General features: G+C 40.8%; 3 protein-coding genes and 4 non-coding genes across 7 annotated transcripts; all 7 read right to left on the bottom strand.

Moving 5' to 3' along the window:
• Window positions 1-1,609: 1,609 nt before the first annotated feature.
• On the bottom strand, window positions 1,610-5,442 carry rps8a (ribosomal protein S8a). The gene is made up of 6 exons (XM_070918460.1): window positions 5,410-5,442; window positions 4,304-4,410; window positions 3,931-4,030; window positions 3,520-3,695; window positions 2,800-2,929; window positions 1,610-1,764 (listed from the first exon to the last, which is right to left on the bottom strand). Exons 1-6 carry the CDS (start codon window positions 5,411-5,413, stop codon window positions 1,655-1,657), a joined length of 627 nt encoding a protein of 208 aa, XP_070774561.1. The 5' UTR covers window positions 5,414-5,442; the 3' UTR covers window positions 1,610-1,654.
• Window positions 2,077-2,144, bottom strand: LOC139297131 (small nucleolar RNA SNORD38). The gene has a single exon (XR_011598472.1). It is a non-coding gene; the product is annotated as a small nucleolar RNA SNORD38 (small nucleolar RNA).
• Window positions 3,060-3,128, bottom strand: LOC139297124 (small nucleolar RNA SNORD38). The gene has a single exon (XR_011598465.1). It is a non-coding gene; the product is annotated as a small nucleolar RNA SNORD38 (small nucleolar RNA).
• LOC139297130 (small nucleolar RNA SNORD38) lies at window positions 3,793-3,861 on the bottom strand. Its single transcript, XR_011598471.1, has one exon. It is a non-coding gene; the product is annotated as a small nucleolar RNA SNORD38 (small nucleolar RNA).
• On the bottom strand, window positions 4,149-4,256 carry LOC139297133 (small nucleolar RNA SNORD46). Its single transcript, XR_011598473.1, has one exon. It is a non-coding gene; the product is annotated as a small nucleolar RNA SNORD46 (small nucleolar RNA).
• A 996-nt stretch (window positions 5,443-6,438) lies between the features above and the next one.
• Window positions 6,439-14,576, bottom strand: hectd3 (HECT domain containing 3). The gene is made up of 20 exons (XM_070918408.1): window positions 14,499-14,576; window positions 13,642-14,110; window positions 13,078-13,331; window positions 12,836-12,971; window positions 12,424-12,545; window positions 11,604-11,717; window positions 11,138-11,220; window positions 10,824-10,989; window positions 10,445-10,526; window positions 9,697-9,879; window positions 9,387-9,439; window positions 9,101-9,269; window positions 8,882-8,995; window positions 8,681-8,770; window positions 8,058-8,264; window positions 7,755-7,884; window positions 7,322-7,396; window positions 7,028-7,109; window positions 6,826-6,897; window positions 6,439-6,666 (listed from the first exon to the last, which is right to left on the bottom strand). Exons 2-20 carry the CDS (start codon window positions 13,993-13,995, stop codon window positions 6,582-6,584), a joined length of 2,571 nt encoding a protein of 856 aa, XP_070774509.1. The 5' UTR covers window positions 13,996-14,110; window positions 14,499-14,576; the 3' UTR covers window positions 6,439-6,581.
• A 1,604-nt stretch (window positions 14,577-16,180) lies between these two features.
• Window positions 16,181-18,864, bottom strand: best4 (bestrophin 4). Its single transcript, XM_070918409.1, has 9 exons — window positions 18,713-18,864; window positions 18,531-18,631; window positions 18,208-18,441; window positions 17,507-17,661; window positions 17,279-17,356; window positions 16,978-17,130; window positions 16,802-16,882; window positions 16,569-16,723; window positions 16,181-16,457 (listed from the first exon to the last, which is right to left on the bottom strand). Exons 1-9 carry the CDS (start codon window positions 18,862-18,864, stop codon window positions 16,181-16,183), a joined length of 1,386 nt encoding a protein of 461 aa, XP_070774510.1.
• Window positions 18,865-22,232: the final 3,368 nt, after the last annotated feature.

The following is a 22,232-nucleotide window of genomic DNA, read 5'->3' as shown; positions in this document are numbered from 1 at the left end:
TAGATCCGACACGAGTTAAAGTAGCAATACAACAGTTGAAAAATACTCTATTACAAGTAAAAGTCCTACATTTAAAATCTTACTTGAGTAAAAAAAGTCAGCTAAATGCACAAGTATCAACTGTACTCATAATAACAGCCCTTGTTTAGTGATGTATTGTCATTACATCCTATATTACTTATTATTACTGATATGAATGCGTAAGCAGCATTTTACTGTTGTAGCTAGTCAGGGAGGCAACACATCTTGTATAGCTGAAACAATTAGTTAACCATGCAATGATAATATATATAACTTCACTGTGGTAGATTTCACAACTCAAGATGTCAACTAAGAGATGTCTGGTGCTGACATTGTCCTCCTATACATGTCTATGAATAAATCTATCGATCTGCAATGTGTTTTTGTTCATCTGTGCTCATATCCACTGCAGCACCATGTGGCAGGTCAGAAACTATTTAAAGACATCCCAGACTCACTATCTGACTGGCCGGCCAAAGTATGTTAGACTGCAGGGCTGCATGTCTGACATGGTCACTGTTTCTGTTCACCCTCCACACCCCAGACTTCAGATACAATTCCCAAGTCCAGCCACCTGAAGAAGTTCTCAGAAGACTCTGCAACTGTGGGCTGCATCAGCGAGGGGAAGGAGGAGTACAGGGGCGTACCGGACTCCTGTGGTGTGGGCTGAACCACCAGCAGCTTAACATTGGAAGGAGTTGGTGGTGGATTTGAGTAGGCGGAAAACACCCCGCACACCTATTTCCATCCAGGTGGTGGGCGTGGACACAGTGCAGGACTCAGTGTCAATGCAGGACTTTTACTTGTAACTTGAGTATTTTTAGTGTAGTATTAGTACTTTTTAAGTAAAGGATCTAAATATGTTGTCCACCGTTGATAAATATATATTTCTCAAGTATGGAATAGGAAAAGAGAAATAACATAACAGAGAAGAACAGTTATTTATGAACTGAATAAGATATGCATGTTTAAACTCAAACGGACGCATATGTAGATTTTGTCATATGTCCACATCCACATATATACACACTGTAGGGTACTCATATTGGTATGAGGTCAACATATTGTGCTGTTAGACACCAGCCGGTTTACTTAAAGAATGTTTGATCCTGTAAAATAAAACTTTTCATTTATTCCTTTTGTTAAAGCAAAAAAAAAAAAAAAAAAAATAATGAACTACAGTGGTGGAATTTAAGTACTATATTCAAGTAGCTCCACCTTCCTCTTGGAGGAACTGCTTTTACTTAATCAAATATCTGTATACTTCTTAAGCCACAGGTTATCTGACAAGAGCATTCAGTCTTCAAGTCACACAGCAGCCTTCCTGGTCTCCCAGCTCAGGCTGACTTTGTCTCAAGAGCCACTTATGATTACCATTGAATTTAAGAAATGTCATTAGATTGATTATTCATCATCAATCTAATGAAAACATGAAATAGAAAGTGTATATCTTGCTCTCAGCCTGGAGGAGTCATGTGTCCTCACATTAGATTAAACACACAAACAGCAGCCCAGTCACTTGACAGTTTTAACCCCTGCGGCCAAGATTAAACCTCAACCAATAAACACAAGCAGGGACAGCAGACAGTTGTGGGACGTTCAGATTTTATTGACGTATCAAACAGCTGTACATCTATTTGCCTTTCTTGGCCTTGATCTTCCTCAGGTAGAACTCCAGCTCTTTGCCCTCCAGGATGTAGCCGTCTGCCCTGCCGCACTGGCCGGGTCTGGAGGCGATGCAAGCTGCAGGAGGAAGAGGGGAAACATGATCAGTAAAGGAGGTGGATAAAACAAGTACAAGTGGGGGTTTTTATGGATTAGACAGAGCTTTTGATCTGACATGCATCTGTTCTGGTGTGCAGTAACATGCCCTGCTTCAGCTTAAAACCCAAACATTGATGCATCCCAGTACAAAAAGCAGTTATCTGTGGGCCCTCAGTTTTACTTGCTTAAGGGCCCCACAGTGCTAATACTGAACTTCCCAAACTGGTTGAGTTCAGATATTTTGCCTGGGTGAATTAACACTGCAGCAGATGTCAGTGAAGGTAACAAGTCTTTCTCAGAGTCTTCAATATCACCACTTTCATTCAGTAGCAGAACTGGACAAGGTATCGTCATGGAAAGACATGCCCCAGATCAGACACCACTTTATAATGCAGATGCCATGAAGAGAAAATGCCCTTTGATTTAGTAATTTGTGCATTTTGTAATAAAGCAAATGTATTCATACATAGAGACCACCCTATATATATATATATATATATATATATTTACACAAAGTAATTTTACACTGCATGTAGAAAATTCATTCTAATAAAGTTCACTGATTCCCAAACGCCAAACCCAAGACTGGGTGAGTTGTCCCACTGGATTAAATTAACTAAATTCCACACCCTAAAAGCATACACTCCAAGGCAAGAGGAATATTGTGTTTAAAAGTTCAAGACAATTAAAAGTCTGAACTCAAATAACCTCATTGTCAGATAATATAACACATGCAACCAGAGCATGTGCTTCTTTTAGTCACTAAAAATCAGTTTGCATCTGACTGATAGTGACTGCTTCAGTTATTTAGTCACATGCAAGAGGCCAAAATTCTGAAAATGTTTTTTCTCTTAAATAAACCAGTGGGAGACTAAAAGACTTTCAGGGAATGGCCCATCAGTGGGCAAGTCTTTCAAAGAGATGCACCAGTGATGAAGACACAAAATCAACCTTCCTATTGAAAGCCATTCTGAAGAGCTACTACAGTAGAACAATGAACCTGTTGAGACTCACCAAGCAGTTTTCCCTGCTGGAACTGCTCCTCCAAGAGGGTGCTGATCTTGGCCGTCTTTTTACGCTCATCGTACTTCTTCTGAGTCCTCTTTGACCTCTTCTTGTTCAGGACCTCTTCCTCCTCAGGAGTCTACAGGAGAGGGAATAAAGTTAATTAGAGGGACATGAAAGACCTCAGTCAAGTTCACACTTCACCTGTTGTGTAACATAACAGGTGATTTTAATAACACTGCAGCAGATGTCAGTGTAGGCAACAGGTCTTTCTCAGAGTCTTCGATATCACCACTTTCATTCAGTAGCAGAACTGGACAAAGTTATCATCATGGAAAGACCAGATCAGACAGAACTTTTATATCGGTGCCACTGTGACTAATTTTTTGTTGATTATGTGTATTCATGCATAGACCATCCCAAAAAGTGTCTTTTCAGACTAATTCTACACTGCATGTACAAAAACCAATCTGATAAAGTTGGATTGAGGACTATTCTCAAATGTGAGCAACGCTTTAGAGCATTAAGCTCTGGTGTTAAGGGGGACCACCACCTTTAAGTACGCCCCGTTTTCACCTAACACTAGTCTTTGACGTCAATTTTAGCATTTCAACATATCAGCTATTGTGACAGTACCATAGTCTACAAACACAGCCAAACGAAAGTTAGTGTGCCACTACTATATTAATCACAACTGGTGCACAGAGACATTTGTGTTTTCAAACATACCAGCTTGGCTCCCTTCTTGCGTCCCAGAGGAGTGGCGAAGTGAGCCTCATACCACTGCCTGTAGGGAAGGCTGTCGACAAGGACGATGCAGTTCTTCACCAAGGTCTTGGTTCTGACCAGCTCGTTGTTGGAGGCATTGTAGACCACATCAATGATCCTGGTCTTCCGTGTGCAGCCTGTGTACACAAAAAAAGCTGCCATTAGCAAAAAGCAAATTCCCCCATTTAATTTTTCCACTAAAATTGCAAAGTATATCAGTATAGGAAACGTGTCTTTCTCAGAGTCTTCGTTATCACCACTTGCATTCAGTAGCAGAACTGGACAAGGTTATCTTCATGGAAAGAGGTGTACAATGTCCGAGGGCTCAAAAAAGGTCCCATGAAATTAAAGCGGCATTTAAAATAAACTTACATTCAGAGCCCCATGAGAAGTTACCAACATCCAGCCTCAGAGCACGGTACTTCTTGTTCCCACCGCGGACCCTCACTGTGTGGATGCGACGAGGTCCAATCTAAAGAAAGACATGTTTGATGTTAGTATTGATACAATATGCACGCCTAGGATTCAGCTTATTCGTGTAAAGATTGCATTCTGGTGCCTCATGGAAAGATACTATGAACTTGTTTGAAAGCGTGTCAGTGTAACTATGACGAGTCCTAACATTGGTAAGTCCAAAGCTTTGAACCAAAACGGCTCAAAAAAGACATACCTAAGGTCATGTTTTCATCACCCACGCTACATCACATTAAGCCCACTTTAAGCAGGTAACTACTGGTTTATTTACCTTTGTGTTTGCAGGAGGGCGCCCGAGCTCATACTTCCTCTTCTTGTGGTAGGGCTTGCGTTTACCGCCGGTCTTGCGGCGTTTATGCCAGTTATCCCTTGAGATACCTGAACAAATGAAAAGGAGTAAGTTAAATTATTGGACAACTCGCATGACATTCACTACAAAAATCATTGCCTTTGCTTGAGCAATCAGTTCTCCAAGGTAGGTTGTCCGCAATTGTATTTCGGATTCCGCTTAAAAGAGTTTCATCATGTCACTCAAGCAATTGTAAAATCTGTTCATGACTAAATGAGGCTTCATGTTAGATACGTTCAACAGTGCTAGACTTTTCTAATACTGTGAACTGGATTTAGGACAATTTTAAGTTCACAATAAACCCAAAAGAACACACTTGCCGAGTTGTCCAAGTGGACTGAATGAACTACACGTGTATACTGTGCTTTCAACGCCGTTGACGTCTAGGCATGACGGCAAACTAATTTTTGTAGCAACTCAGATCTCAACGCCACATTGTGGCCTTTAGGGACCAGCATGCACCTCAAGTGTCCAAAACACGTGAACTTCTTTAGGAGACGTACAATTAGGATAAATGATATTAAATGCAATCAACTAACGATACCTTATCAAACAAGTAGTATTATTTGCAGAATTACCTCAACGTCAAGTGTTTCGATTCAGCAGCAGCATGACACGATCACGACTATCCTGCTAGCTGATGCTAACATTATCTCTCCATTACTCTGATAGCCTCCACAAGTCGCTACACTGCTTCAGAACAGCTAACATGTTTAGTACACTACGCTGAATCCTGCTAAAACATTATAAAGGCCTCACAAACAACAAAGTGTGCCGTTCTCAAGCACACTGAAGAACCAGCAGCTAACTACATGGCTAATGAGAGCAGCCATCTTGGAGCACTTCAGACATCCATCGCAAATTATTTCATTAAAATACAATAAACTGACTGTAGACAGCAAAGTTAAAGCAACATATATTCAAGTAACATTTAGCTTCTATATGGCAAACCATTATTGGAATATTCCTTCGTTAAAACATCAGATGGACAAGGATTCTCCCTCCGACCCGAGCATGAAAACACGTACCCATTCTCAGGCGCCGGCTAGAAAGAGGAACCGCAATGGCTCATGGGAAGGTTTGAAGCCACGTATTCTCGCGAGAAGTCACCTCGAAGCGAACGATATTTGCTTCGGGTGAGGTTTTGCTGTTCACTACAGATAAATATCATCATTCATTGTTAGTAATAATATAATTTGATCGCTGAAGTACTTAATACACAAATGAAAGTTAATGAGTAAAGCAAGTTAGCAAATCCTTAGAAATTAATTTGTTTCATGTACAAAACGTTAGAAAAACGTGATGTACTAAAATCAATCATCATCATTCATTTTGTATGAATATATTTCTGGCTTTATTTCTATGTGTATAGGGCTAAGAATGAATGAGACATGGAATCAAACATTTGTTTATATTCTGCGGATTTATTTTATAGATATATACTTTTATTCAACCTTATTAAATCATAATTATATTTACTCATTAACATTTACATATACAAATACATAAAAAAGAATTACATTTAGTATATCAAATACATGTGTTCCTCCTTTAATATACTAAATCAATATGTATATTTATCAGTGTAGCAGATAAATATTTAATTATCATATAAATTAATCTATATAATCTTTATTGTATCCATGGAAAGCTTGTATTTAGTTAAGATTATTTCCAAGGTCATTGATGAACTTTTGGGGAATTCTACTGAATCTTAACGTTTTTACCGCTCTCTGAATGAAGTTATTTGATGTTCATAAAATTACTTGACTGCTATCCTTCGCCGTCACCAGTTCATTTGATACAAATACCGTTAATTAGTTTTTATTATCAGTGAGCTCTAAAAATGCAGATTTACCTCAAGATATGCAGCTTCCTGTTTCATTTGTAGAACATTACTCATGAAGAAGCTTTGCCAAAAGTCAAACATCTTCTATAATGTCCCACTGGCATTGACAAGCCTGCCACAACTCATAAAAACAAATTCAAACACATCCATTCATTTAAAGTTTCATTCACGGGAAGTCATTAATAAAAAAAACCCAAAGTCATTTCCATGTTTCCATATATTTCTTTATTATATACAGCTAGGATTAATTGGCAGTTATGAAGATGTGGTGATAAACTTGGCAAGATTTCTCTGTTCAACAGTGATTCGTTAAAGTGTGCAGAATTGTTGTTCAGTGAAGCAGCAGAGACATCACTCTTCCCAGGGGCTCATGTCTGTGTCAATGGCCACACAGTTGTATGCAGCATAACGCAGCTTCTCCTCACAAACCTTTGCACTGCAGGGCAAAACGAAATGTATCAGACCGTTATACGAGTGTAATCAAGTGTAGGATTATGAACATTTAAAGATAAAAGCAACTGGTATTTAACTTGTATTAAATGTACACATCAATATACAGTAACAGATTCTGCATATACAAAACACAGAATATTACCTTGGGTAGTTGGGTAAATAAAGAGTGCTGGAGCATGTGGAGGACTGTGGAAGTGCATCGGTCGTTTCAGAGCTGTTTCAGGAAACAGACATTTCAAAATAGAGAAATGAATACCATCATGTTCCATTGAAAGCTTTCTAAATGAGCTATTTCGCTGTCAACAGTCTGTAATCATTTGTTTGAGGGATGTATTTGCACTCACCCTTGTTTGTCAGGAAAGACGTAGATAGGCGCAGGCAGACGACTTCTACCAGTTACAAACCTCAGAAACCTGCTGCGATCCTCTGAAAACAAAATTCAAAGTCAGTCAGTCACTGAGCACTCACCCTTAATGTCGGTTCATAGCCCTCGTCTCATCACTAATACAGACGTGTATATTTTCAGCACAACAAATACAGCAAGACAGAACATATATAGTTAATATGTCATGTTGTAAGAGACATTCACTACAGTAGACGTGCTCTGTAAAATGTTGACAAATAAACGGTGAACTGACCATTGGTGAAGTTCGTGAGAGCTTCCCATAAGTATTGCACTCTAACGTCACTTTGTTCCAGGTCCTCATAGCGTGCTGGTAGGGAGAGTGAAACAACATTGATGCATTACAATGAAGCAGAGTTCCTACTACAGTATTTAATAGAAGAAGATCTACAATCAAGCACCTAAAGGGGCTAATAATATAATTCTGGTTTATAACAACTTATTAACTTTACTTTCAGTTTAACCTCCAAATGAAGTGGTTTAGACATTAGGACTCATCATCTGATCACCATGGATATCAGCACAAAATTACATGGCAATCCATCCAATACTTACGGAGTTATTTCAGTCTGAATCAAAGTGGTGGACCTACTGACCAATCAATGCTGCCATCTCTACTTACAAAGTGTCACCTCTCAATACAGACAATTTGTAAGCTGGACACTCACTGAGTCGTTTCAGGGCTTCCACAGTGATCTCAGGGTCTCCACACACTTTCTTTTCCACTTCCTGCCAGGTGAGCAGGTCCAGCACTGCCTGAGGAACCACCTTCAGCAGCCCCGCCTGCATGGCTGCAATCTGTAATGCACATACAGATAATCAGACACATGCACACACTTTAATGATTTAGCAACTCCATAATTACTGGATGAGTTTATACTGAAGAATAAAAATACCAGAAAGAAAAACTCTTAGGTCCCAACTCTAAGTAACTCTAAGTAACTCTAAGCGTAACAACATTGAGGTCCCACCTGCTGCTTGCTCTCCTCTAGCCGAGCCTTCTGAACCAGGCGGTTGAACTCGCTGCGGTCCTCGTAGCGAACAGCCACATTACTGCCACCGGGGATGAGCTCCACCATCTGGCCGTCGCTCAGCAGGGTGGTGTACACCAGCTCCTCACCAAACCTAAACTCAAACGTCTCCTGGTCCATGTTCTCCATGGCCTCCAGCAGGTTTACCTGAACACACATCCAAATTTAACTTGAGATTTTACTGGCCACGCCAGACAATTGGTGTTTAGTTATTTGTTCCATTTTAATGCAACATTAGGAAAGATAAAAGAGGGTGTCGCATGCAGTAAAGGGAATTTGTCAAATTCAAAACCCTTTAAGTGCCATATAATGAGATGTATTGATCATTTCAAGTACAAGCACGTTTGAATCTGTAACAACAGATTAGGTTGTCAGTAGCAATGGAAAAAGTGTAAAAAAAAAGTACAAAAAATATAAAATATTGATAATGACAATTCTTCTACCAAAGAATGTTTGGGCTGTACATGTATGAAACTCAGTCTGCAGAGCCTCCTCTTCAGTCAGAGGGATAACATTTACATGGCATGACTTTCAAGCAGGTGTAATAATTCAAATGTCCTCACCAGCACAGAATCTACAGCGGGGAAGTCTTTACTCCAGCTCACAGCCTCCCCAGTCAGCTGCTTCCACACCAGCCCGGGCAGAGCCAAGACCTACAAGATTGGACACAGAAGAAGCCAGAAAGTCAAGTCTCCACATCTACTAATTCTTACTTTATAGCGATGTTACCGACCTACAGTAGGTGGAGGGTGAGCATCACTCACCAAGAAGTCTTTTCCTCTGAGAGCAGCTCCCATGAGCTGACCGATCCACTCATACTTGTGGAACTCTTTACAGGACGGGTTAGGGACGTAATAATCTCTGGCCTCTAAGGCGCCCTGAAAGACCAGCAAACGACAGGTAAAGAAAAAGCCACAACCAATGAGAACACTGAAGTGCGGTCTAATCTCGACCGTGTGCAGGCAGTGATGGCGAGTGATTACCTGGTTGGACGTGCGGCTGAAGAACGGCAGAGGCATGTGACACTCAGCTGAGCTGGGACAGAGCTCCTCAGACATGTCTGCCAGGCTGTCCCGAAATCCACCTCCCTGGTCAATTATTCCCTCTGCAATGAACTTACATTCCCACCACTGGTCATACCGAGCAGGCCATCTGACAAACCAAGAGGAAAGGTGGCAGATTTAGATTTTAATGCCCTTGAGTTACAGTCATATTCAGGCAAGAAATATCGGACACATGAGCCTGAGATGCAAGCCTGAAAAAGAACACCTGTAATCCAAAGTCTTCTCGAATTTGTCAGAGGGCTTGAGACCTTCATACACCTGCAAGGATAAATACAAAAGGCATAAGGCAACAATAACCAGCATCCATAATGCATCAGAGTCAGACAGAGATGGCCAAATGAACAAACTGACGAAAACTGAGTCATGTTTCTCAAACCCCAAACCCCTTTTAGTACACATACATCTCATCACATGGGTGTTTATTAGTAAATTCTGTGCTTCCCACTTCAAGGAAACACAAAGAGTCCAGTATGACTGTGAGGAAGTGATGTCACCACTCAGGAAGTGATTTATACCTGATTGAACACAGCGTTCTTGCAGCTGGGGTCCAGAGAGGGGTTGTCTCGGTGCTCCATGGCCAGACGTCGGTTGATGTAGAGTCGAGGCATGAAGTTTGGCTTACTAGTCTCGGAGTCCTTCAGGCACTGTGTGATGAGGGCTGAGCGGCGTTTGGACAGCAGCAGGAACTGCTTTATACTCTAGAGGGCGCCAAAGAACACACAACTAAATAAAAACACTTTGGGTGGAGTTTCATTTTGGAAGCCTGTAAAGTCTGCGTCCTAAGTTTTAAACTAGAGATGCATTGATAAATCTGAATACTATCAGTGAGACCTACTATCAGGTTTTAAAAGACTCGTCATGTAGCAGCTAGTGTGGGTGGGAAGGTATTAAATATTAGTGTTCACTTATAAAAAACAAATGTTCAACAAACAAGACAATAAGCAAAAATACACAATAATCTCACCTGGAGATAACACGTGTGTTTCTAACATGACAATGAATAACATAGCATCTTCTCAAAAACTAATGTTCTTATAGAACTTATTGATTTTGGCAGAGCACTAAAGTAAAACAATTTCGCTCTGCTGAGTACTGAGTACTGTACACGGAGAGAATGACAATAAGCCCCTTTCAAAACACTGTTTCCCTGCCATTTAATAAAAGCCACCCAAGGCCATAACTTTTTGTATATTTACTATAAATGTGGTAAGAACAGCTGTAACAGCCGGTATTGTACATTTTAAAAGCTCCACGATGACTCACTTTGATCTGGTTGAAGGTACCCAGACTGTAGTCCCAGGCCGGTACCAAGTGAGGGAGCACACTGTCCAGGAGACAGATGAACCTGCAGAGAGCGAGACAGAAGAAAATAACTAACACAAACACTTAGAAATGCTTAGAAGCAATAAAGACAATTTGAGCATTGCATCTGACTTCTGAAATCTAAATAACTTTGGAGTTGGAATTTCACTGTTAACATGTCACTGGTTGATATAGAAACACATTTTCATGACATTTCTAAAACCTACTGTACGTTTATTTGACACTTTGTTGTCACAAAAACATCACAATTAGATGGCAGATATTTAACTCCATGATATTTCCTGTGGCTGTAAGAACCCTGGCAGGAAGATGAAGCTACCTCTGGATGACCAGCGCTCTGCGGTACAGGACGTCAGGCGTGTTGCCCTGCAGACGGGGGTAGCGCACCAGGTTAGAGGACTGGAAAACATCAGCATTCAGACCCAGGTCTCTTTCACATGACGACTTGATCTTCAAGCCTCGGATCCGGACGTCTATCCCCTCATCTGTAAAGCCAAAGGAGAGAAAAAACGTTGTTTAAGGTTCATGGTATCACTATAGAAGCTTTTGCGGCCAAAGAAAATGTATTGAAGTGTTTAAAAACACAGGAAATATCTGGTTAAATAAACATAGAAATGCGTTAAAAAGCCTTACCTCTACATTCCTCAATCCGAACCTCAATCACAGGCAGGTGAGACGTCATATCCTCCAGCACACATACTTCTCCAATCAGGTTGCTGGAGGACAGAAAGGTAGTTCAAAGCAACTGTTGTCAAACCGACTATGAAATACGTAAATTCCTGGTATTTGTCAATTTGCAAGAGATGAAGTGGCTCGGTGTGGCAGGCAGATATGTTTCATAATAACAAACTACACTTTTATTTCATAGATTACATAGATTCTGATTCTTCAGCAGAGCATCACATTACAGAACTTCAGGTAGATATTGGGTCAGGCTGCCTTAAAAAGCTGTTTAAAATATGAAATACTGACACAAAACATTGTCCGACAACAGCTTTAATACAAAACTAGTGGTATTAGTCTCATATACTGCAATCTGAAGCATATCTGAGAAACACAGGGAGTTTTTTTGTGACAAAATCCCTTTGAAAAGGCTCACTCGTCTATGGTGACATCGCTCAGCTTCTTCAGGTTGTCTCCCTCTCCTCCAAACACCGTGACTCGCTTGGGCATGTAGTTGTCGTCTGTAGAGTCCACCGTCAATATCAGCTTACTGGGGAGCAAAGAGAAGCACATTAAATACAATAAAGACATGATCCACAATGCATCTACAAGATACAAGTTCATATGAGATACTTCACATCTTTAAGCAAATGTGAAATACATGTGGGTGACCATGAATTAATTTAATTCATCTTAATACATGAAGAGTTGGGTGTGGTATCACATAGACAGTCGTATTTTAATGAGTAGCTCAACAAAAGTTACATCCTACATGTGTCTGTCGAAAATACAACATTGGTTCGTTTGGTGAAATGACAATGATACGTCAACATACTTTACTCTGCATTATTGCCCCTGACACGTCTCATATGAAAGTAATCTGGTTTGTTGTCAGCTCAGTTCAGCATCCCTGTGCGAGTTATTTAATGACTGTGTGAATTAAGTAGGTGAGTGTCTGGCCACAGCGTCAGCTCTTACTCACACTGGTCAAAAGTGTGCATCTACACATCACACGGCAAAAGTACATGCAGTCAAATAACTACTATTTTACAGTCTGCTGAAAACTAAAGTAAACTAAAGAAAGTAGAATTATATAAAAGAATAGAAGTTGAAATATGTAGCTGACATCAAGAAATTACTGACAAAAATATCAAATACATTAAGTTTAGGGTCACAATGAATAACGTTTAACACACTAAAGTTGGCGTTAATTTCTTGTTTTTTTATATGAACTTTGTTGCTCAGCAGCTCCTTACTTGACCACAGTGCCTCTCTTCATGTGCAGGCGGATCCAGTGTTGCCCCTGCATGCCATCGCTCTCCCAGTAAGTTTCAGTGTCGCCGTCTGTCAGACAGCTCGCCCCTCCACTGGGATCCTCCTATCAGCACAATGTCAAGGTCATACCCCTCAGTGTAACAATCATTATGTACTATTTCTGTCAAAGACGAGAAACAGACTGAATGCTTGCTTGCCTTTAATACTCATAGAGCTTTTATTCTAATGGCTTTGTCTTCACTAGAAAATGTCCACAGCTGCAAATCTCCAAATCCCAAACTAAAACCCTTGAATCCCTGTTTTTTGTTTATTTTTTAGGAAGGACGGACCGTCTAGAGCGTTTTAGACTGTTTAGAGGAGGATAAACAAACTACTTGCGTGTATGTGACTCACCGAACATGAGGAAACATCGATGCTGGTCACGCACTGCTTCACACTCCCCAGGTTCTCATCCTCTTTCCCTATGTGGTCATAGAAGTAGTGCACCAGGTCCTCATCGCATTCATATGTCCAGGTAGGAGGAACATACCTTGAAGATTTGAGGGGACGGCAGCTTAATTGGACAATCTGCAGCTCTCTAAACACAACCCAAAGAGTCTTGACTCTCTAGTTTGACTTAACAAAAACATGCTCACCTTAGCTTCTGGACGGCAGCGTCATCACACTCTGCGATTTTGGGTTTGGAGCCAATGTAAAGGGCATTCTCCACATTCACCACCTGCTCCCACCTGTTGCAGGGCTTGTGATCGTAGCCGAAGAGCTGCTGCTGTCTGCTGACGGTCTCTGGTGACTCCACCGGCACCAGCCTGTCGCCTCCCTCTGTGTGTTTACACACCAGGATCCAGCCTTCCTCTAGCTCCAGGCCCGGACGGTGCTCCTCCAGCTGCTCCTGGACATGGATCGTTATGTTGTTATGTGTTTTCCAAACCACATTTAAAACAACTGAAAAAGAATTATGTGCAATGTGGAAAAGAAAAAATCTTCTTCTTCTGATATCAATAATATCATAAAATGAAAATAACATGTCAAGTTGTGTAGCAGAGCTTCACAAGAGGTACCGCGGGTCATCCATTAATCACAGCTCTACATAAAAGTATTTCTTTAAGTTGTCCATTTAACAACATGGACTTGTGACAGCTCTTACAAGCTGCGTAAACCACCTGGTTTGCAAGATGATGTAAGCTGGTAGAGAGGCTTACCTTATTGAGTTTGACCCAAAGGCCCTGGCTGTTACAGTATTCCTCCCCTGTGGTCCGGATACAAGTCCCTTTCTTTGGTTCAATGTTGTACTTGCATAATTTCTTAATGTGTGGAGTCTGGTGTGGACTTTCAAAGACGGAGACGAGCGTTTTTCCGACGGTGGAGGCTCCTGCAGATGCTCCGGAGGAGACGGAGGAGGTGGACGACGAATCCTTGCAGATTTTGTAGCACACCTCCTTGGAGACATAACACAGACACTCCGGCACCGACTCGCTCTTCTTGAAACACTCAATGCATCTGTTCAGGAAGCGGATCCTGCCGAGCAGCAGGTGAGGGTTGTCGCCCAGAGACATGTTGATGATGATGATGGAGGTGACAGTCAGCAGCTCAGCATCAATGTGGGGGCGTCAGCTGACATTACACCACTGCCCTGCCTTTGTTTTCCTGCCTGGTTGCGAGGGGATGCTCCTGCCAAACAAACCAAACAAAACCGAATATTCGTGAGAAACAGAGGATTCAATGGACAGCAGCCAAATCCCGTGAATTTATTTGATTCCCAGCTCTTTCAATGGGTGTGTACACAGTCTAAAAGGTCAAAAACCCGCTAATCAGCGACCGAAGTTTGCTGACACAGTGAGAAAAGCGTCGGCTCCCTCTAAATCACAAGAGTGAGTAGGCTAACATTAGCAAGCTAGCTAGGTGTAGGTAAATTAGTGTATCGTCGGCGTTTCCCATAGCTGTTATCAACAAAAACGGGAGACTAACCGCGTTCATTTTATTCAGAAGTTAAGGAGGGAGAAATGTTTGATGAGTTAAAAGGCAGAGTGATGTCTAGCAACAGTAGCTGTTAACGTACCCTTACTGTCGAGAAGTATTTTAAATGTGAAACTCGTCTATCGGTGTGGATTTCTTTGGATGTCTGACAACGCGGAAGCGCATAAGACTGTTTTGACCCTCCCGAACTTCCGTGGTTTGTACTTCAAAATAAAAGTCTCTCCACTCATTAGTCCTTCGTTCCGCGTGTTTATAACAGTACATTGTGGTATTATCTTACAGGTTTGTACACAGTTGTCCCGTGTATTATGTCTGGATGTCAGCCAGTAGAAAACCGATGTAATCTGGGTGTACAGAATAAGCTACAGCTTTTGTTTTTTTGCTCTTTTTGGTGTACAGGCAGACCACGTGGACTAAAAGTACACCACCATGCACACTGCGGTCTGCATTGGCCCTATAGACTGTATTCTGTATATAATGCAGCGGTGGGATGTAAGTAAGTTAGGCCTCATTTACTCACGTGCTGAAGTACAGTTTTGAGAAACTTGTACTTCACTTGAGTATTTCCATTTTATGCTGCCTTATACTAATGGTTTGCTACACTTTAAAAAACGTGACCTTTTACTTCACTTATTTATATTTATACTTTAATTCACTACAATTATTTGTCATAGTTGCGAGTTGCTTCCAGATAAAAAAAAATCTTTGTGAAACATGTGATCATCTTGTGAAATATGATGCATCATTGTAGATTAAAGCACCCAATAGCATGTAAAGTAAGTTAAGATTGGTTCAGCCTCAACCAGCTACAGAAATAAAATGCTGCTTGCATCAGTAATGATAATCCAAGAATATAACATAGAGTATATAACAATACTGAGTGCACGCCTGTGTAACGTCACTAAAATGTTAACAAAATGAAATCCTGTCAGTTTAAAATATTTTTATTTGTTTTAGAAGAATGAAGCCAATAAATTTGACTAATTAAACCTTAATGAAAGGTCCATATTTAGGAACTTAGCAAATGCAACAAAAGACAGTGCACCCTTCATTAGTGAGATTCCATTCTTTACATTTTTTAATATTTCAATTATTAATAACTGACTTTTGTTGCAATGTGTTTGTACTGTTGGGGGCCGTATTTTCAATGTAGTCTATCTAACCTGTTTTTTTTTAATTGTACATAAGATCAAATACGCTTCAATTTAAAAATGATACAATTATTGTAAGATGATGCAATTTTGAATCATATTTTAGTGATATTGCACAGGGGAGTACTGGAGTATTGGAGTATTTTTACATTGTGGTATTGACACTTTTACTGATTTTTACTGATTATTTCTTTCACCATTGCCTACAGACTATATAATGTATGACTGGTCCCTTGCACCAATATATCTGCTGTTTTGTCTAAGGGGACTTCTGACATGTACTTTAGAGGGATTAAAATCACGAGTGAGTGGACTAGACAGGCAAAACAATCATTTTAAAGTACTCAGAAAAATGATGTATGTGCTCTCACTATGAATTATTAAATGAGATTATACATGTTTAGAAACTATATTATCATAAATGAAAAGTTAAAGCACTGAATAATCACATTCCTTCCAAACATACATAATAAGAATAAGTGTTTTATTTCACAAATTAATTTTGTTTGAATCAAAAAATATGTTACACAACAAATTCAAGTTATTCATTCTTACACTCTTGGTTCAAAAACACACAATGGTTTAATCACAATGAGTATCATAATAATTTTCACTAGTTTTGTTCCACTGCAACTTTAATGAATGCCTTGTCTTGGTCTGTGTGGTTAGTGGCATTGATGTCATCCTCAGGGGAAGCATCAGAATCATCTTCCTCATTTGGGTCTGACAAGACATCTATCAGAGATGGGAGGCTCCCACCTCGCAGGATACCTTTGTCCCTCTGCAGAAGAGTGTTGAGACCATCGCCCAGAGAGCCCTTAAGAGGTAAATACTGTTTGTTTCCAGGAGTGTCTGCAGGCTGGTGAATCTCAAGATCCTCCGCACTCATCCTGCAAATATGGCAGACATTTTAAGTTCAAGTCTTTGCAGTGGTTGTGATTTTACTGGACTGTGCAGCAGCAACAAAAGGCACTGAAACAGAACAGGTAAAATTAGTTTGCCTCATGTCAAAGGTGGAGCCTTTGAAGGCCGGTTTGAGAGTCTCTGCTGCTGTCGACAGAGTGTAAGGGATGGAGAAATGTCTCTGTGACCAGTGCTTGTCCTTCACAATTGGAGCCAGGTTCTGGTACATATCATCTACAGCCAACATTGACACCTACAGGTGAGAGACACAGAATTAAGCACTCATTGTAAGTGTTCAGACTGTTGTGGAGAGAAGCCTTGAGGGGACAACCTGAATGTTTCGGTCAATCAGCTGGTTGGTTTCAAAGTCATCATCGTCCTCGCCAAATGGATTGATGATCAGCTCCCCCACCTCCAGAGTGGAAACACATATTGAAATCGGTCTTTCGCGACAAAATCAAAACAAAATCTGTTTTCTACATGCGAAACATGAATGTGTTATCTTACCTTGAGCCAGCCAGTGTAGAAGAAGAACTGCATCAGGGTGAAAACGGGGACGTACAAGTCCAGTTTGTGATCCTTGTATCCCTTCTCAGGGTTCAGAAATTGTCGGCCAATCACGCAGAAGGCAAAAAAAGAGTAAACTGCTATAGTAACTACCTGCACAGATATAAAGTGATCAAGTCAGTTGTGTAAGGATTTTTTTATTTCAAAAGATAAATAAGATAAATGGCCATTATATGAAGTAAAAATACATTTTGATGATCATAGTTCTGTCTTGTAATCCCCTTCAAGCTCCTGATCCTACCTGAGTGTAGACCAGAGGGATGCTTATCCAGTCGTAGTGGAACAGGAGGCTGCACTTGGCTCTGTACTTATTCAGCTCCTGTGGTTGTAAATACATATTTTAAGTTATACAGAATGTGTGGACATACTGGGGCTGCAGATGGCATTTCTCATTCCCACATTGTTTATATACTAAGTGTAAAGTTTTGTTGTTTTGTCCATTTGCAGGAAAAAGAAAAACCCCACTCACATCCATCAGCAGTCTCAAAGCGATGTCATCCCTCACTCGACCCTCCTCTCTCGCTCTGGACGCCAGGTTTGAGAACCAAGTCAAAGGCATCCAGTACTTGTTGAAATCAGAGTGTAGCGACTCAAACTTTTTCAGCTCATGTGTCGTCATAAATCCTGCACAGAGATAAGACAGTTTGGTACCAGGTGTAATAGACATTTGTGATCTGAGGAGTTTTATAAAAAAAAAATGTCAGATAAACGAATGTGAAAAAGGTTTCAAGTTCACTCCACAAACAATGAAAACATCCATATAAAGCAACCTCATAACTGGCACTCTGCCTACTACTTACCCAGTAGAGGAAGAAATGTTCAAAATACCTATTTCAAACCTCTAATTATCTAATCATTATACCAGGTATTAACAGGCAATTTAAATCACTCACTTGTAAGAAAGGCCATCCCCCGTGTGTTGTGTTAAATTGTCTTTGAATTACATTTAAATAGCAGCTGGTTGAACTGCTTCATCTTTTTCCCCTAAACTGTAATGTCCCATATTTTATTTACCTACATTTTACGAGCAAAACCATGTTGTACAAAGTAACTAATAAGAACTTCAGGTGTTAAAAGTAAGTAAAGTGCAATATTTTAATTTGATATGTCTGAAGTAAAATACTTCTACTCGAGTAAATGTCCTTCCTTTCTCTCCATTGTTGTTCTTACCAGCCTCCACTATGTGCTCCAAAGTTGGGAAACGCTTGTGAACTCTTGTGCTAATGGAGCGGAGAATGAGAACTGAGGATAAGTTGGCGTATCTCATGAGTGTTCGTCGCAGCAGACGACCCCTCTCGTCTGCCCCGTGGACGTTCCCAGACACCACCATCATCAGGTTGTCAGGCAGCGGGAAGCTGGTGTACTGACCCCACCAGCGATTAAAGGCCAGGGTCACATAGAAGCCTGGGACAAAACCAAAAGAAAAAAGAATTGTGGTGACGTATCTTCAGATTTGGCTTGTGTAAGGACAGAGCCAGTTCAATCAGACTCACCCAGTACAAACAAAACTGGGATGAAGCTGGTGTTGGTGAACTGATCACAGTAAAGGGCGACGCGCTCAAACACATCCTGCTGCTTTGGTGTGAGCATAAACCTGTGAAGATAATAAAACGTCCACTGACGGCCACAAACACTCGATCGTACTGCAGGAAATAGCAGAAATCGGTTCATTCACCTGTAAAACACGCTGAAAAACAGATAAACCCCACAAAACACCAGAAGCTCTTTGTAAAGCAGCCTGTAGATGCTTCCCTTCCACCTGAACAGGAGCTTGGAGAAGCCACCAAATCTCGCATTGGCCACTTCAAGGGTGTAAGAAACTGTCATGTCTGGGTTTAGTCTGTGTTGTAACACCAGAACATTCCTGTAAAATATCAAAAATGAATGTTGGATCTGATTTCTCTAATCATGATATATACATTTTATTATAACAGCAAAAAATCGAAAGATGTCTCTTACCCGTGAAGGCAGGTGTATCACCTGGTCCTGCGTTGAGTCCTGCTCTCCTGAGAAGAACCGTTCTTCCTCTGGGTCTGAATTTAAACCTCTCTGTTGTGCTGTCATAAATTAACATGTTCAATTTATTACCTGGGAACCTGAAGCCCAAGAGATGCACACCTACAGTTACTGAGTGCCAGGAAACAACCTCTTAATAAAGTGTGCTCGTTTTTCTTTTCCTCGCAGCAAATTCCCCAGCGTTAAAAAGTATTGATTATTCTGACGACTCATTGGAATTGATACAACATTTGCAGATTAATTTTCTGTCAATTTACTAATTGATTATTACACTCATTGTTTCGGCCTCCTTCAGCTCAGTGTTGATTTTTATGGTTTAAACACATGGCCTCATGTCCAACATTACATTTTATGTAGATAGATTCTATGTTTCATGTTCTATGGTGCATTGTTTCCAAAAGTCCATATTGTTTCTGTTAACATGTCTTTTCCAGATGCTACAAAAATCAAGAAAGTTCTTTGGACCTGTTATCTGTGAATCTAATGCCCCGCCATAGAAACACACACAGATTGATTGCACAGCAGAGGCTTTTCAGTGTTATTTGCTGTTCTGGCCATCAGTGATAAGAGCAGCCCAAACATCTTTACAGTGTGATGCGGACTGACCGTCAGACGGGTCCATCCCACCCATCTCTCAGCCTTTGTCATTGGCTCTGCTCACTTGTTTGTTTTTCACATCATGACAGCAGTTCATTGTAAATCGGACTCTCTTTTCCAGCCGTGGTTTATCCTGTGACTCAGTTTTCTCTCCCCTGACAGGACATTTATTAGGCCACGAATCCTCCATCACTTCCTATTTCTTTGAATCTGTGTCACTCATTCAGCTGCAGTAGCCTCACCGTGTCTGCATCTTTAACTTCTTGCATTTATTTCTACTAGATTCATGTATTCATCATAATAGAGTACTCTCACTATATTTCCATTCCTGTCACTAGATGGCGCTCTGTTGAAGTGCAGCAGGGCTCACAGCCTGTGTTTATCTCACAAGCAAAGACACCCAAAGGCTCAGAAAACAATAAAACATCTATAGGCATATTTAATACCGTGCATGTCCATTTGTAATGCTCCTTGTCTATGAAAGTACAGATCAGCTGTTATTACAGCACACCTTTTCTGAGACTTCTCTTATTCATCTGCCATGTTTTGATTTAGTTGTCTGTGAAGCTCCTTAACCTCCAGAAAGTTGGCCCACAGAGAGACGACATGCGCCCCCCTCCTCCCTTCTTCCCTGGCCATGGTCATTCATTGCGTCATCCGGTGTAAATAGTCCTCATTTCATTAATTGTCTTTCGTTGTATTCATTATTTAATTATTAATTGTTCATGGCTGTATTCATTCTATTGATTCAGGGTTCCATTTATTCATTTATTTGTCTGTCAAGTAGTTATAGCCTAGTTGTGTGTTTTTAGTTAGTAGTTGAATGAATACTTCATTTACAAAGAACCCGATCACGTGGTTTGTGTGTATGAAGTATTACGTCACTGTACAAGAGTCGAGAACTCCGTAGCAACCTTTAGACTTGAGATTGAATTCATTGGCTATCTAAATGTGTTGGAACAGTTGTCTTGAAAATAATTTCATTTGACAAGTAATAGAGTTACTGTATAACAATTTGAGTTTCAGTAGAAATTATGGATTTAGAAAGAACGACCTCCAGCAATTAACAGCTGCACCCTCAACTTAAAAAATTTAATCATCATTAATTCTTTTTTAATTTTTATTTTATTCATTTTCATATTATATTAATTCAATTCAATTCAATTCAATTTTATTTATATAGCGCCAAATCACAACAAAGTCATCTCATGACACTTTACAAAATAGAGCAGGTCTAGACCGACTCTTTATAATGTTATTACAGAGACCCAACAGTTCCCACCATGAGCAAGCACTTTGGCGACAGTGGCAAGGAAAAACTTCCTTTTAAGAGGCAGAAACCTTGAGCAGAACCAGACTCTAGGTGGGCGGTCATCTGCTTTGACCGGTTGGGTTTTAGGGAGAGAGAGAGAGAGAGAGAGAGAGAGAGAGAGAGAGAGAGAGACAGACAGAGACAGAGAGATAGACATAGAGACACAGATAGACAGACAGACAGACAGACAGACAGATAGGTAGGCAAAGATGTATGGCAGCACTAACAGTAGAAATAGCTGTAATATTAGCTGAGATTAATAATAGGAGCTTTAATAGTGACAGAACTACGACTAAACATAATAACTGTAGTGATGGGAGTCAGGCAGGCCCATGGCAGCAGCAGCACCCAGGCGTACCAGGACCACGATCCACAGCGACCTACGAGTCGACAAAGCACAAAGAAACTCCGGGGAAAAGAAATAAAGTTAGTAACATGCATTGGACTGTGATGAATGTGCAAAGATGAAGAGGGAGAGGAGGAAAGCTCAGTGCATCATGGGAAGTCCCCCGGCAGTGTAGGCCTATAGCAGCATAACTAGGGGGCTGGTCCAGGCAGGCCTGAGCCAGCCCTTAACTATAAGCGTTATCAAAAAGCAAAGTTTTAAGCCTACTCTTAAAAGTAGAGAGTGTGTCTGCCTCCCGGACCCAAACTGGGAGCCGATTCCACAGGAGAGGAGCTTGATAGCTGAAGGCTCTGGCTCCTGTTCTGTTTTTGGAGACTCTAGGAACCACAAGCAGCCCTGCATTCTGGGAGCGCAGTGCTCTAGTGGGGTAATAAGGTACTATGAGCTCTTTAAGATATGATGGTGCCTGACCAGTAAGAGCTTTGTAGGTGAGGAGAAGGATTTTAAACTCTATTCTAGATTTTACAGGGAGCCAGTGCAGAGAAGCTAATACAGGAGAAATATGATCTCTTTTCCTGGTTCCTGTCAGTACACGTGCTGCAGCATTCTGGATCAGCTGGAGAGTCCTCAGGGACTTATTGGGACAGCCTGATAATAAGGAATTGCAATAATCCAGCCTAGACGTGACAAATGCATGGACTAATTTTTCTGCATCTGTTTGAGACAGGATCTTCCTGATTTTTGCAATATTACGGAGGTGAAAAAAGGCAGTCCGTGAAGTTTGTTTTACGTGGGAGTTAAAGGACATGTCCTGATCAAAGACAACTCCGAGATTCCTCACGGTGGCGCTGGAGGCCAGGGCAATGCCATCTAGGGTAACAATATCCTTAGATATTGTATTTCTGAGGTGTTCAGGGCCAAGAA

Source organism: Enoplosus armatus, chromosome 14 (genome assembly GCF_043641665.1).
Source record: "Enoplosus armatus isolate fEnoArm2 chromosome 14, fEnoArm2.hap1, whole genome shotgun sequence".
Taxonomy (NCBI): domain Eukaryota; kingdom Metazoa; phylum Chordata; class Actinopteri; order Centrarchiformes; family Enoplosidae; genus Enoplosus; species Enoplosus armatus.
Note: the sequence above shows the minus strand (reverse complement) of the source record. Positions and strands in the feature narration are given on the sequence as shown.

Bases quoted from the DNA above. Each gene is read 5' to 3' on its own strand.
- best4 (XM_070918409.1), bottom strand. From the start codon at position 18,864: ATGACAGTTTCTTACACCCTTGAAGTGGCCAATGCGAGATTTGGTGGC. The intron at 18,632-18,712 runs GTGAATGAACCG...TTATCTTCACAG, and splicing joins TTTTTCAGCGTGTTTTACAG to GTTTATGCTCACACCAAAGC. The intron at 17,662-18,207 runs GTAAGAACAACA...ATCTCTGTGCAG, and splicing joins GGAGCACATAGTGGAGGCTG to GATTTATGACGACACATGAG.
- hectd3 (XM_070918408.1), bottom strand. From the start codon at position 13,995: ATGTCTCTGGGCGACAACCCTCACCTGCTGCTCGGCAGGATCCGCTTC. The intron at 13,332-13,641 runs GTAAGCCTCTCT...ATCCATGTCCAG, and splicing joins TTTGGGTCAAACTCAATAAG to GAGCAGCTGGAGGAGCACCG. The intron at 10,990-11,137 runs GTAAGGCTTTTT...TTGGCTTTACAG, and splicing joins TCGGATTGAGGAATGTAGAG to ATGAGGGGATAGACGTCCGG.
- rps8a (XM_070918460.1), bottom strand. The intron at 3,696-3,930 runs GTAAGTTTATTT...TTGTGTACACAG, and splicing joins CTTCTCATGGGGCTCTGAAT to GCTGCACACGGAAGACCAGG. The intron at 2,930-3,519 runs GTATGTTTGAAA...CCTCTCCTGTAG, and splicing joins GCAAGAAGGGAGCCAAGCTG to ACTCCTGAGGAGGAAGAGGT.